Here is a 12,585-nt window from a genome sequence, read left to right on the forward strand (position 1 = left end):
CCCTTGTTGCCCCGCTTCCCCTCCCAGCCACGCTTTGGCTGGGCAGGGGTCTTCCCTGTGCCTGCCCTGTGAGTACCCCCAGTCTCTAGGGCTCCCCCTGCCCCCCAGAAGCAGCTCAGTGAGAGCTGTGGTGGGAGGCGGGACGCCAGGCGAGCTTTCTAGGGGCTGGAACTCTGGGCCTGGGAGCGGGAGCACTACAGCTGTCGGGTCTGAAGATTTTCCTGAACGGCCAAGGGCTGGGGGTGCAGAGAGAAGGGCCAGGCAGGCAGCCTTGCTGCTTGTTTAGACTGGAAGGTTCTCGGACCCACCGGAGCCTGCAGGAAGGCCACGGCAAGCTGACTACTCGCTTGGGGTCCTGCTCGCAGGGAAAACTGACAAGAGGTGACAAGGAACGGGAGTGGCTCCTGGCTGGACTGGCTGCCTGTGGAGCCAGGCCATTCACAATCCAGCGGTCGAAGGCGTATCTTTTCCTCTTGGAGTGTCAAGCCCAGGAGAAATGCCACCTGGCCAGGCTTGGGAAGGAGAAAGGTGTTTTCCTGGAGGAGTGGGCCCAGGCTTCTGTAGACATTTTCAATTGACACGTGCTTCCCAATCAGCCTGGCCCTAAGAGACAGCAGTTGTGGGGACCCCAGGTGGGCTGACAGGCCAAGGAGATGGGCCCAGAGAGGACTCAGGATGGAGGGCTGGACCCCAGGCTGCACGGAGGCCGCTCGTGACCAGAGTGGGAAGCACGGGTGCTGTGCTGCTTGGCAGCACTCGGAGTCACTGGGCTGGAGAGCAGCTCTTCCCCTGGGCTCTAAGGCCAACCAAGTCCCCTGGGCCCGGCCTTACGCTAGAGGCCAAGCCCAGCAGCACCTTCACTGAAGTGTGGGCTATATGATAGGCTCAGGGGAAGGGGGTGGCAGAGGGTCACAGGAAACGCTCAGGAGCACCCTCACCTCTATCCCTAAAGCCAAGGCTGGACAGAGGGAAGTCACCCCAGGCCCTCTTCTCTCCTTCAAAGGAACCATATAACAGCTGGGAAGGGTTTGTGTTCTGACTTGAGCAGGGGTGCGGTTTGCATCTGGCAGCCCCACACTCTACACATGCAGCAGTGTGGCATGCATCTTTACAAAAACAAACTTTATTGACAGTCACAGGCCTCCAAGGCAAGCTCTGAGGCAAAGAAGGGCCCCAGCCCCTCCCACCTGCCAGGGCACCTACCAGTTGAGGGAGGAAGTCTGGGGATTCTGGAGGTGCTGAGTTTAGACTCGGGGCCTTCCCTGCAGCCCCAGGGGGTGTGGGGGCCCTGCACAGAGCTACCCTCCCCAGAGCCTGCGTAAGTGCAGGACTAGGACCCCCACCTGGTGGGCCACACCCAGGGCCATCCTGTCACCCAGAGCCACTGGAGCTTGGCAGTTGCCTCTCTTGGCACCAAAGACAACAAACAGAGAAAGCTGCTTCCCTGAAGAACAAAGATGCTTTGAAGACAGGCTTGCTGGGGGTGCTGAGCCACAGGCAGGACGCCCACCTGGGGCCTCATCAGCTCTCTTTGCCTCCGCTGCTCTTCTGCTCTGAGGCTGTGGCCTTTGTCAGGTTCCCCGCTTCTCGCCTCAGGACACTAAGCAGAGTCTGCGAGCTCTCCAGGATCTGCGAACAGAGACATCAGCCAGTTAACACTATTCCTCCCATCAGAAAGTTGCCACGGCCTGGCGCCCTCGCCTATACCAGGCCCTGCTCCCCTCTGAGTATAGCCCAAAGCCCACTGCTCACACCCTAGGAAGCCAGGCCCAGGTCGGCTCCGGCTCCTGCTGTTGCTCAGTGTGGAGCCAGCGACACGACGACAAGGCGCCCACAGTAGGGCCCAGGCCGCGCTGTTACTCCACGGGGGCCTGCAGCCTGTCCAGGCGCCCCCGGGCCAGCACCCGGCCCCCGAGCCCCACCTTGAGATAGGCGGCTTCTGTCTCCGCGATGGTCCGATCGAATTCGTTCCGAGAGGCGATCTTGCGCGCCAGGTTCTCGTTGACTCGGGCCAGCTTCTCCGTCAGCTGCCTCACCTCGTTCTGCAGCCTCTGCTTCTCGTCCTCCTCCTGCTGGATCTGCCGGCACAGCTCCTCTCGCTTCTGGCACAGTTCCTCGATGCCTGGGGCGGGCGGGGAGCGGGCGCGGTGGGCGCCGGGGGCCGCGGCGGGAACGGGAGCGTCGCTCCCGGAGCGCGAGGCGAGCGGCCAGCGAAGGCCCGGGCGCCTAGACCAGGCCGGCGGCCGGCGTCCCAGGGCGTCTGGCGTCTCAGAAGGCCCCGCGCGAGCCCCAGTACAGTCTGAGGGGCCGAGAGCGCCCAGGTCCACGCACCCTGCTCGCGCCACAGACGCCGGCTCTCGGGGTGGCCACTCCGCGGCTCCACCCAGCGTCCGAGCAGCTTCGGCCGGAACAGCCGCGCGCGGCAGGCCAGCGCCGGCCCGGGCCCGCAGGTCGGCGACCCCGCCGCCCTCCCAGCCCGCCCTCCGGCCTCGCCGCGCGGCCACTCACACTTGACCAGCTCGTTGTTGTAATTCTGCAGCGCCGCGCCCTGCTGGGTCATGTTCGCCGCCGGTCCCCGCCGCCCCAACCGCCGCTGCCTCCCCACTCGGCGCCTGCGCACGACCTCCGCTCGCCCCGCCCCCGGGTCGCGTCACCGCCCCTGCGCCTCTGGCGGCGCACCGTGTGCGTCATCGTCGCGCGCGCGCGCTCAGCACGGCGTCATCGCGGCGCGCCTCGCCGAGCTCCTCTGAAGGCTGGTGGGCGCAGATGGCGGCGGCGGCGGAGGCGGGCAGTGACGCGGGGCCTGCGCAGGAGCTGCTGGCGGCCTGGAACACCGTGAGCACCGGGCTGGTGCCTCCGGCCGCGCTGGGACTGGTGAGGCCCGAGTAGAGGGCGACGGGCCGGCGCGGGGTGCCTGGGTCCCCGAGCCCGCCGGCGCCCGTCCTGGCTTCCCCCTGTGTTCCACAGCCCTTCCCTCACGTGGGCCTGCGTCCCTGCGATGAATGGCGGCGGGGTTCCCGTGGCCTTCCATCCGCGCTGTCCCTTTCCCGCTTGTCCTCACCTGTCTCCACCCTCTCCGTCTCTGCGCTGCGTCCCCTTCTCCTCACGGTTTTCTGTACTGCAGGCGTCCTCCCGGACCAGCGGTGCCGTCCCTCCAAAAGAGGAGGAGCTCCGGGCGGCGGTGGAGGTGCTCAGGGGCCACGGTCTGCACTCGGTCCTGGAGGAGTGGTTCGTAGAGGTGCTGCAGAACGATCTGCAGGCCAACATCTCCCTCGAGTTCTGGAATGCCATCTCTCAGCGCGAGAACTGTGCGGACGAACCCCAGTGCCTTCTGTTGCTGCTCGATGCTTTCGGTCTGCTGGAGAGCCGCCTGGATCCCTACTTGCGTAGTCTAGAGCTCCTGGAGAAATGGACTCGCCTGGGCTTGCTGATGGGCACCGGTGCTCAGGGGCTTCGGGAAAAGGTCCACACCACGTTGCGGGGCGTCCTGTTCTTTTCCACTCCCAGAGCTTTTCAGGAGATGATCCAGCGCCTCTATGGGCGCTTTTTGAGAGTTTACATGCAGAGTAAGAGAAAGGGGGAAGGAGGCACAGACCCCGAACTGGAGGGGGAATTGGACAGCAGGTATGCCCGCCGCCGCTACTACCGCCTTCTGCAGAGCCCTCTGTGTGCGGGGTGCGGCAGTGACAAGCAGCAGTGCTGGTGCCGCCAAGCGCTGGAGCAGTTCCACCAGCTCAGCCAGGTCCTGTGAGTACTTGGCCTGCGTGTCCTGTGTCCCTGTCCCTCCTGGCTCCTGCTTGCCCCTCGGAGTCCAGCCGGTCCCTGCAAAGAGCTGGTGAGCTGGCTGGGGGTGGTCTCTGCCACTCGCCTTGGTCTCCAGTTCTCAGGATGTGTGTGCTCTGAGTTTATACCTATTGTCCTTGCCATAGGTGGATCTGTCATTCACCCTGGCTCAGGATTTTGTACTTTGCTTACGCCAAGATTCCATGATTCTAAGTTTTCCGGACTGTGCAGAATTCTGCTGTGCCTACTGTAGACTCTCAGAAGTGGAATGATGTTTGTGTTGGAATTGAGAAAAGTACGCTTGCTATTTCTGCTCTGTAGAGCAAGTCAGAGATCAGACCAGTGTGCTGGGCAAACTGATGGCCCTTCTAGCCTTCTGAGGAGGGAAGGATTCTATTGTCAGACCCAGTTCCTGTCGTAGGGGGTCCCTGATTGTCCGTGGGTGCTTACTCTTATAAGATGCCTATTTTCCTTTTATTTATTTGGCTGTGTTGGGTCTTGGCTGCGGCACATGGGATCTCTTATTGTGATGCTTGGACTTCTCTCTAGTTGCGGCATGGAGGTTCAGTAGTTGCGGCATGGAAGCTTAGTTGCCCCATGGCATATGGGATTTTAGTTCCTCAACCAGAAATTGAACCTGTATTCTCTGCATTGGGAGGATTCTTAACCCCTGGACCACTCGGGACATCCCGTGGCCCCTTATGATGACTTTGTCAATTTGAGTGAAGTGGCAGTTGTGCAACTGTCAGTCTTCTCCCTGGACTGAGGGTGGGGCATGTCCACAGAAGGTTTGTTCTCTTGGGACTTTCTGCCATCGCGGGTCAGGATCAGCACTGAGAAGCAGAGACTGCTACATCTGTGTCTACGTGGCCGGAGTAGTGACGGCTTTAGCTGTTGTTTGAGGGCCGTTGTTAGGAGATGAACGAGGCCCTGGCTTCAGTAGCCAGAGATGCTGACCCCTTGGGGAGAGCGGGAGGTGCCTTATCGGTTCTTTGTCATCTCGGTGGCTCTGCCTTGAATTCCCTGGTGCAGTTTTGCCCCAGCGGAGGGCTGCAGGAGGCGTGTGCTGAGGGTGCGGGGTGGGTGCGTGCGCTGTGCACTCCACTGGCAGGACTCTCCTCCAGGCACAGGCTCAGTCTGCTGGAGCGGGTCAGCGCCGAGGCTGTGACCAGCACCCTGCACCAGGTGACCCGGGAGCGGATGGAGGACCGTTGTCGGGGCGAGTACGAGCGCTCCTTCCTGCGCGAGTTCCACAAGGTGAGGCCCCGCCACCTGTGGATGAGAGAAGAGGTTGCTGGTGAAACTGACTAGACGCCTTGGCTTTATAAGCGGGCGGAGTGTGGTGACCTGGGTAAATCAGGACGCTGCTGGTGATTGAAGCTGTCTTGGTGCTGGGTGGAGGCTGGTCATCTTGGGCCCACCCTGGTGCCAGCAAGGAAGAACCTGTGACGTGCTTCCTGCGATCTGTGCAGGGTCACATGGCCAGAGGCAGCCCCAAGGTCTGGGATGTCCCAGCGAGGGGCCTTGGGGCGTCCATGCTGTTAGGGCGTGGCCTGGGGGCTGCCCTGGGCTGCACAACGTGGTGGGAGAGCTGGGCCCAACCGTGGGGCTCTGAGCCGGCCCCACTTCCCACCCGCCCCACTCTACTGTGTCCTGCCGCCTGTCTCCTGAGGACACAGGTGCGCTGCGATGCTGAGGGTGGGAGTGGTGTTCAGTGCAAGGGTCCCTGCAGTGGGGTGTAGAGCACACCCGGAGGCCCGGGGATAGCTGTACTGTTCCAGGCGGCAGACTGTCCAGGCCATCTTGCCAGCGGCTGGGTGCGCGGTCCCCAGGGTGTGTCCATCCACTCAGACGCAGCTGAGAGCACTCTGTGAGAGCTACTGCGGCCGGAGATGAGCCTGGTGCTAGTGTGTGTGGGGGCGCTGGGTGTGTGTTGGGGGAGGCCCCTTTAGGCCCCCATCTGCTGATTTCACTGTGCTCTTGGTCTCGGACAGGTGGCCTGGGGTTCCCAAGGCCCAGCCTGTGGCGGGTAGCTGTACCTCTGCCCTGGGCTTGGCCCCTGGAGCCCCACACCTGTGCTCTCCCGACAGTGGATCGAGAGAGTGGTCGGCTGGTTGGGCAAGGTGTTCCTGCAGGACAGCCCCAACAGGCCCGTGTCCCCAGAGCCGGGCCCCACTCTGCGCCGATGGCGCTGCCACGTGCAGAGGTTCTTCTACCGCATCTACGCTGGCCTGCGCATTGAGGAGCTCTTCAGCATCATCCGAGGTCGGCCCGCCCGCCGGGAGCCCCTTCCCTCGCCTCTGCCCTCAGCCTGGGCTGGGGGTCAGGGACACCCGGGCCCCGCACAGCGTCCGCATCGGGCAGGAGAGGCGCTGTGTCTGCCCCCTCGCCCTGCACTGGCCCTTGGGCTCTACTCCGCCCATCTGCCCCTCGGGGTGGCTGTGCTCCAGGGTGCGGGTCCCTGAGGGCACAGGGGCCACACAGGGCCTCTCTCTGCGGCCTGTGGAGGTGTGGCCGCTCACCCTCCAGGCCTCCGTTCAGCTGTCTGTGGGCACACCACGTGTGCACATACCAGCACCAGCCCTTCCCCACAGACTTCCCGGACTCGAGGCCTGCTGTGGAAGACCTCAAGTACTGCCTGGAGAGGACCGACCAGAGGCCGCAGCTGCTTGTGTCCCTCAGGGCCGCCCTGGAGACGCGACTGCTCCACCCAGGTGCCGCGGCAGGCCCACCCACCTTCGCCCTCAGGGCCCAGACCCGGGGCCTGCCGTCACCTGACCGGGGTGTCTACCTCTGCATCACTGTGTTGCCCGGCGTTTCCCATCCCGACTGCAGGTGTGAACACGTGTGACATCATCACCCTGTACATCTCCGCCATCAAGGCACTGCGCGTGCTGGACCCATCCATGGTTGTCCTGGAGGTGGCCTGTGAGCCCATTCGCCGGTACCTGCGGTGAGCACGGGGCAGCTGAGGGAACCCTCAGGGCCCCCAGCCCCACTTGTGCAGCTGAGCCCCCTGCAGGCCTTGGTGGAGCAAAAGGACGTGAGGGGCGCCAGGTGCCCTCCCGGGCCGGGCAGCCCAAGCTGGGCACCTTCCTTTTGCCATCGCTGGCTCTGGGCCTGCAGCTCAGGGTCACCACACCCATATGCAGGCCCAGGGCCAGGTCAGCACAGACAGACACACAGGCTCAACTTTGCCTCGTTGCGAGCTGGCCCAGGGCTGACGGGAAGGATCAGTCTCGTGTTGGCCTTTGCAACCCGAGGAACAGAGCCTCTTGACTGTTGGCCAGGGAGCGCAGCCAGCCAGGAGCCCCTGGGGGGCAGTAGAGACGAGCCTGCTGTCCCCTGGCCCTGCGTGGCCTGGCCCGGGTTTGTCCTGTCGTCTCCGCCCCAGATGCAGGAAACGGTGGTCTTTTAATTTTGGGGTTGGCAATGGAATGACGGTCTTGCCTTTAACACGTGACTGTTGGGTGCTGCCTGCGGGGGTTGGTGGGGTCACGGGGTTAGCTGGAGCAGGCAGCGAGGGCTCGTGTCCACCAGGACGCGGGAGGACACGGTGCGGCAGATCGTGGCGGGGCTGACTGGGGACTCGGATGGGACGGGGGACTTGGCTGTTGAGCTGTCCAAGACGGACCCTGCGAGCCTGGAGACCGGGCAGGACAGCGAGGACGACTCTGGCGAGCCGGAAGACTGGGTCCCTGACCCCGTGGACGCAGATCCAGGTCAATGGCGGGCAGCCCTTTGAGGCCTGGGGTCGTTGGGGGGCCTAGTCGGGTTGGAGCTCTGGCCTCCAGGTTGTCGCTGCATGTCTCAAGCTTGAGGAGGCCCTTGGTCCGTGCCCGACCTGGCCTGGTTCCCCAGGATGCTTCCTCTGGCCGGCTGGGCCCACGTGGGCGGTGGCCCCATCAGAGCCCAGTGCTTGCCCTGCCTGCCGCGCCACCACCCCTCCTCCTCCGCCCCGGCCCTGCTGCTTCCGCTGGAGGAGGGGCGGGTTCTGCACGTCTGCACCGGGGACCCAGAGCCAGGCCTCACGTGGGGGTGCAGTGGGCAGGCTGCTCAGCGCAGACGGTGCTGCCTCCGTGTCTGAGGTGCCTGTGTGCCTGGCCTCCAGGGAAGTCCAGCTCTAAGCGGCGCTCCTCGGACATCATCAGCCTGCTGGTCAGCATCTACGGCAGCAAGGACCTCTTCATAAACGAGTACCGCTCGCTGCTGGCCGACCGCTTGCTGCACCAGTTCAGCTTCAGCCCCGAGCGGTGAGGCCTGCGGGGGGCGTCTCGCGTCCAAGGGAGGCGTGGCCCTGACTCAGGACAGTTGTCCTCTGTCGCGGTCCCCAGGCCCGGCAGGGACCAGCTTGTGCTCGACCACTGCCCCGGGTGCCTGGAGACAGCCCGGGAACTTGGAGTGGCTGCTCCTAGGGCTCCCGCCTGGCCTCCTGGGCTGGGGACATCCCTGCTCCGGGGACGGGAGTGCAGGGTGGTGGGTGTTGCCCTGCAGGGGCTGGCTGGGGCAGAGGCGCCGCACCCCTCAGAGATGCATCCTTGCAGGGAGATCCGTAACGTGGAGCTGCTGAAGCTGCGCTTTGGCGAGGCCCCGATGCACTTCTGTGAGGTCATGCTCAAGGTGGGCGCCCGGGCTCCGCGCAGCCACCTGGTCCCCGTCCCCGCCCAGACCCTCAGGAGGCCTGTCTCCCCAGGACATGGCGGACTCGCGCCGCATCAATGCTAACATCCGGGAGGAGGACGAGAAGCGGCCCGCCGAGGAGCAGCCGCCCTTCGGAGTCTACGCTGTCATCCTGTCCAGCGAGTTTTGGCCGCCCTTCAAGGACGAGAAGCTGGAGGTCCCCGAGGACATCAGGGAGGCCCTGGAGGTCTACTGCCGGAAGTACGAGAAGCTGAAGGTAGGGCCGCGCTGCTGGGAGTCCTCGCCTGTGCTCTGGGACCCACGCCCTCTGCTCTCTCCCGTGACCCGCGTGTGCGTGTGCACGCACCTCCTCGCGTGTGCGCGCCCTCTATGCTCTGCTCTGCCTGGCGGTGCTGGCGCGAGTCTTGACCCTGAGCTGCCTCTGCAGCATCCACCTGCTTGTTCTCAGATCCCGGGGCTGGCGGCCATGCTCAGCCCCGGGCACCCGCCGAGTCCCCTTCATGGGTGTCTCCAGGGAGTCTCTTGGCTTCTCTTGGGGTGTTCGGCAGGTCCTCTCGGTTTGCTGCGAGCCGGCGCCAAGGAGGGCTGGGTGCGGCTGTTAAAGCTGAGGACCCGAGGTCCTGAGTGGGGAGAGGCTCAGCGCTGGAGAGCTGATCCCAGGGGCTTCCTTCCAGAGCCAGGGGAGCCCGCCTGTGCGCCCCACCTCAGCCCCGCACACCCCTTCCTGGCTGAAGATGTCTGAGGGGCCCTCCCCAGCCTCCCTCTGTGCCCCAACCCTCCTGTCAGGAGAGGCCCTGCCAGCTTCCTCCAGGGTGTCCCCCTGGGTCCGAAGGCGGACTCAGACACGGCCCCCTGCTCAGGCTGGTGTGCCCGATGAGACGGCTGCCCTCCAGCTGGATGCTGGAGCGCCTGGGGGGGAGCTGGGGCAGTGCCACGGGGCCTCTGCTCCCCACAGCGGGTCTCCTGCCTGAGGTGGTGCCGCACATGTGGGGGTGCTGTGCCCTCTGCCGCTGGCCGCACTGCTGCCCCACACAGACCCGAGCTGGAGTTGAAAAGGTACGGTTTGGAGCCGCAGCACCTGGTTAGGACCTGGCCAGCTGCCGACCGTGGAGAGCTTCAGCGTCATGCCCCCTTCAGAGCCATGGGGGCTGCAGGCAGCGCTTGGCCCAGAGTCACCCCGCCGGTGTCCCCGGTGGTGACCGTGACAAAGCCCATGGACAGGTGCCTTAAACATGACGGAGACCTGCTTCCTCAGTGGCGGCCTCTGTCGCGGGCATCTATGATGGCAGCAGAAACAAGTCAGGGTGTTTGCAGGGCCGCGCCCCCCGCACAGGCTCCGAGAGAGGACCCTCTGGCCTCGCGGAGGCCGAGCTCCAGGTGCTCCTGGCGTGGGTGTGTCACTCTGAGCCCGGCTCGTGTCACCCGGCCTCGCCCGGCGTCTGTGCGCAGGGTCCCCTCTTCTTCCGAGGACCCCAGGCCCCGCTCCGTGTGACCACACCTTAGCGAGCTGCCTCTAGGGACCCAGGCTGGCGTCCCTGCCCTGCTGCTGAGGCCTCAGCCCATGGGTGTCCGTGCAGGTCTCTGCATCCGGCGCCTGGACCGGGGCACCCGCGCCTCCTCGAGGCCCCCGTGCTGGTTCCGGGGCGCTGCGGGTCGATGTGGCTTGGACACAGCTCACCGCTCGGGCCCGTGGCCCGCAGAGTACTCCGCAGAGTACGTGGCGTGGAGCGCTCCTTTGGGCTCGCCAGTCCTCCTCGGTTTCCCCCTCGGTTCACACAAGCAGTGAGGAAGCTGCAGGCTGCGCTTCCCACGCTTCATTTGGAAATCTCAGCCCAGTGTCCCGCGTCGCCCTCCAGCCCTGCTCGCCCCAGCAGAGCTCGTCTCTGCGCTCTTTCGGCGGTCGCCTTGCAGTCGTTTCCCGTGGCGCTGCACCAGGCCTCACCAGAAGGGCCTTTTGGTCGTTTTCTCCCAGTAGTCTCCCCAGGGCAAACCCGGCTTTCACGAGATCGCAGCTCAGGACGTTCCAAGTCCTCCCCTCCCCCAGCTCCACAGCCACAGCCGTGGTTCTGGGGCAGCCATTTGCTCCGGTGGCACCCTCCGCCCACGCTGAAGTCCACCGCCGTCCTGCGGGGCCATGACAAAGCCCACTTGCCTGGTGGCAGAGCTGTAGGCCCTGCTCCTGGCCCTGCAGGCTAGGTCTGTGATGGAGGGCGGGGCGGGGCTTCAGGAGAGTCCCTCCCCCATCTTCCAGCTCCGCTGTGCTTCCCGTGTCTGGTACCACCCTCCCTCTGACAGGTACACCAGTCTATTAGGTTAGGTCCCACGTCGCTCCCAGACCCCGTCTTCCCTACTGACATCCGCAGGTCAGCTCGCATTCTGAGGTCCTGGGATCAAGACGTGGGCATGTCTTATGGGGACACGGTGGCCTGGCTCTTGGGTGCTGCTGACTGAGGGGAGGGAACTGGAACCCCACTGGGTGCTGGTCTGGCAGCCACTGCAGCTGCCACCTGCCGGGTGGGGACTGGAGCCCTTCCCCGCCTGCTCCCGGGTTGTAAAGCCTGGTCCAGCGGGACCCGCCAAATGACCTGCGCTGATCCCGCTCTCCCCAGGCCATGCGGACGCTCAGCTGGAAGCACACCCTGGGCTTGGTGACAATGGACGTGGAGCTGGCTGACCGCACCCTGTCTGTTGCGGTGACCCCCGTGCAGGCTGTGGTCTTGCTGTATTTCCAGGACCAAGGTGAGCTCCCTAGCGGTGCCCCACCCCTGATCCCTCGGCCACGCCCCGCCTCCCGAGGAGGGTGGGCGGGCCCGGGTGGCTCCCCGCCCCCAGCCCCTCCCCCAGGCTCTGCCAGTCCCGCCAAGCCGGGCCCTTGAGGCCGAGGAGCACAGCCAAGCCCACACCCCGCCGCCTGTCCGCAGCCAGCTGGGGCCTGGAGGAGCTGAGCGAGGCGGTGAAGATGCCGGCCGCGCTGCTGCGGCGCCGCCTGTCCGTGTGGCTGCAGCAGGGCGTGCTGCGCGAGGAGCCGGCCGGCACTTTCTCGGTGGTGGAGGAGGAGCGGCCGCAGGACCGGGACAGCATGGTGCTGGTCGACAGCGACGACGAGAGCGACTCGGGCCTGGCCTCGCAGGCTGACCAGAAGGAGGAGGAGCTGCTGGTGCGCCCGGCCCGCCCGAGGCGGGGCGGGGCGGGGTGAGGGGGTCGGCGGGGGACGGGCGGCCTAACCGCGGCTGTTCCCCCAGCTCTTCTGGACGTACATCCAGGCCATGCTGACCAACCTGGAGAGCCTGTCGCTGGAACGCATCTACAGCATGCTGCGCATGTTCGTGGTCACCGGCCCCGCGCTGGCCGAGATCGACCTGCAGGAGCTCCAGGGCTTCCTGCAGAGGAAGGTGCGCGACCAGCAGCTCGTCTACTCCGCCGGCGTCTACCGCCTGCCCAAGAGCTGCGGCTGAGCCGCGCAAGGCCCCACCCGCCCCCCGAGTGCGAGTAAAGAGACGGTTCTTCATCCTCCGCGTCCTGTCGGTTCTGTGGCCCCAGGGACGCGTGCTCAGGCCCTCCCCCGCCACCGACTCTGGGCGTGTCCTCCGGTTCTGCACACTGGCCTCCCCGCAGCCAGGCAGAGCGGGTTCCCCCAGCAGGTGGGGGCTGCACACCTGTGTGCGCTCCCTGCCGGGAGGAGTCCTGCACGTGATTGTCTGGTCACCGTGGCCAGTGGAGGCCCACGTCAGGCTCGTGGCTCCGGCCAACGAGGGGCTGGCCAACTGGGAAACAGACCTCCTGGATCTCCCCCCAAGGGCCCCCAGCTCTGGCCTTTGAGAGAACTCCTCGGGGTCCCCCTCCCTCTACCTGGCCTGAGGGTCCAGCCCCCCAGTGCTGGGCTGAGAGCCCCAGGGCGGCTCTCGTGGCCCTGGGGTGCTGTCAGAACGTGTGAGGCGGGTGGGCATACAGGCGGCCCCTGGGAAGCCGAGAACTCGCGTCTGCAGCACGAGCGGCTGCCAGCGTCCCCGCTGTGGTCCAGCAGGCAGTGTTGGGGTCTGACAGTGAGGCGTGCTTCCCGAAAGACCCACCCCTCCCACGCCCCTGAGGTGTGGTCGGGGGCGCCCGGGGGCCTGGCTGTTCTCTGGAGAGGCTGGGCCCAGGGAGGCAGCCGCCCCCAGG

At 65.6% G+C, this 12,585-nt stretch overlaps 2 protein-coding genes across 2 annotated transcripts; one reads left to right on the plus strand and one right to left on the minus strand.

Moving 5' to 3' along the window:
- Nucleotides 1-1,105: 1,105 nt before the first annotated feature.
- On the minus strand, nucleotides 1,106-2,639 carry SSNA1 (SS nuclear autoantigen 1). The gene is made up of 3 exons (XM_065927073.1): nucleotides 2,509-2,639; nucleotides 1,923-2,122; nucleotides 1,106-1,629 (listed from the first exon to the last, which is right to left on the minus strand). The coding sequence occupies exons 1-3, from the start codon at nucleotides 2,558-2,560 to the stop codon at nucleotides 1,522-1,524; spliced, it is 360 nt and encodes a 119-aa protein (XP_065783145.1). The 5' UTR covers nucleotides 2,561-2,639; the 3' UTR covers nucleotides 1,106-1,521.
- A 78-nt stretch (nucleotides 2,640-2,717) lies between these two features.
- Nucleotides 2,718-11,926, plus strand: ANAPC2 (anaphase promoting complex subunit 2). Its single transcript, XM_065928016.1, has 13 exons — nucleotides 2,718-2,874; nucleotides 3,125-3,747; nucleotides 4,908-5,040; nucleotides 5,874-6,048; nucleotides 6,378-6,497; nucleotides 6,619-6,736; nucleotides 7,324-7,505; nucleotides 7,895-8,036; nucleotides 8,328-8,403; nucleotides 8,477-8,680; nucleotides 11,034-11,163; nucleotides 11,346-11,581; nucleotides 11,667-11,926. The coding sequence occupies exons 1-13, from the start codon at nucleotides 2,767-2,769 to the stop codon at nucleotides 11,877-11,879; spliced, it is 2,460 nt and encodes an 819-aa protein (XP_065784088.1). The 5' UTR covers nucleotides 2,718-2,766; the 3' UTR covers nucleotides 11,880-11,926.
- Nucleotides 11,927-12,585: the final 659 nt, after the last annotated feature.

Source organism: Muntiacus reevesi, chromosome 3, assembly GCF_963930625.1.
Source record: "Muntiacus reevesi chromosome 3, mMunRee1.1, whole genome shotgun sequence".
NCBI classification, from domain to species: Eukaryota; Metazoa; Chordata; class Mammalia; order Artiodactyla; family Cervidae; genus Muntiacus; species Muntiacus reevesi.

Bases quoted from the DNA above. Each gene is read 5' to 3' on its own strand.
- SSNA1 (XM_065927073.1), bottom strand. From the start codon at position 2,560: ATGACCCAGCAGGGCGCGGCGCTGCAGAATTACAACAACGAGCTGGTC. The intron at 2,123-2,508 runs GTGAGTGGCCGC...CGCCCGCCCCAG, and splicing joins CAACAACGAGCTGGTCAAGT to GCATCGAGGAACTGTGCCAG. The intron at 1,630-1,922 runs GTGGGGCTCGGG...CTCTGTTCGCAG, and splicing joins CAGAAGCCGCCTATCTCAAG to ATCCTGGAGAGCTCGCAGAC.
- ANAPC2 (XM_065928016.1), top strand. From the start codon at position 2,767: ATGGCGGCGGCGGCGGAGGCGGGCAGTGACGCGGGGCCTGCGCAGGAG. The intron at 3,748-4,907 runs GTGAGTACTTGG...ACTCTCCTCCAG, and splicing joins CACCAGCTCAGCCAGGTCCT to GCACAGGCTCAGTCTGCTGG. The intron at 11,164-11,345 runs GTGAGCTCCCTA...GCCTGTCCGCAG, and splicing joins GCTGTATTTCCAGGACCAAG to CCAGCTGGGGCCTGGAGGAG.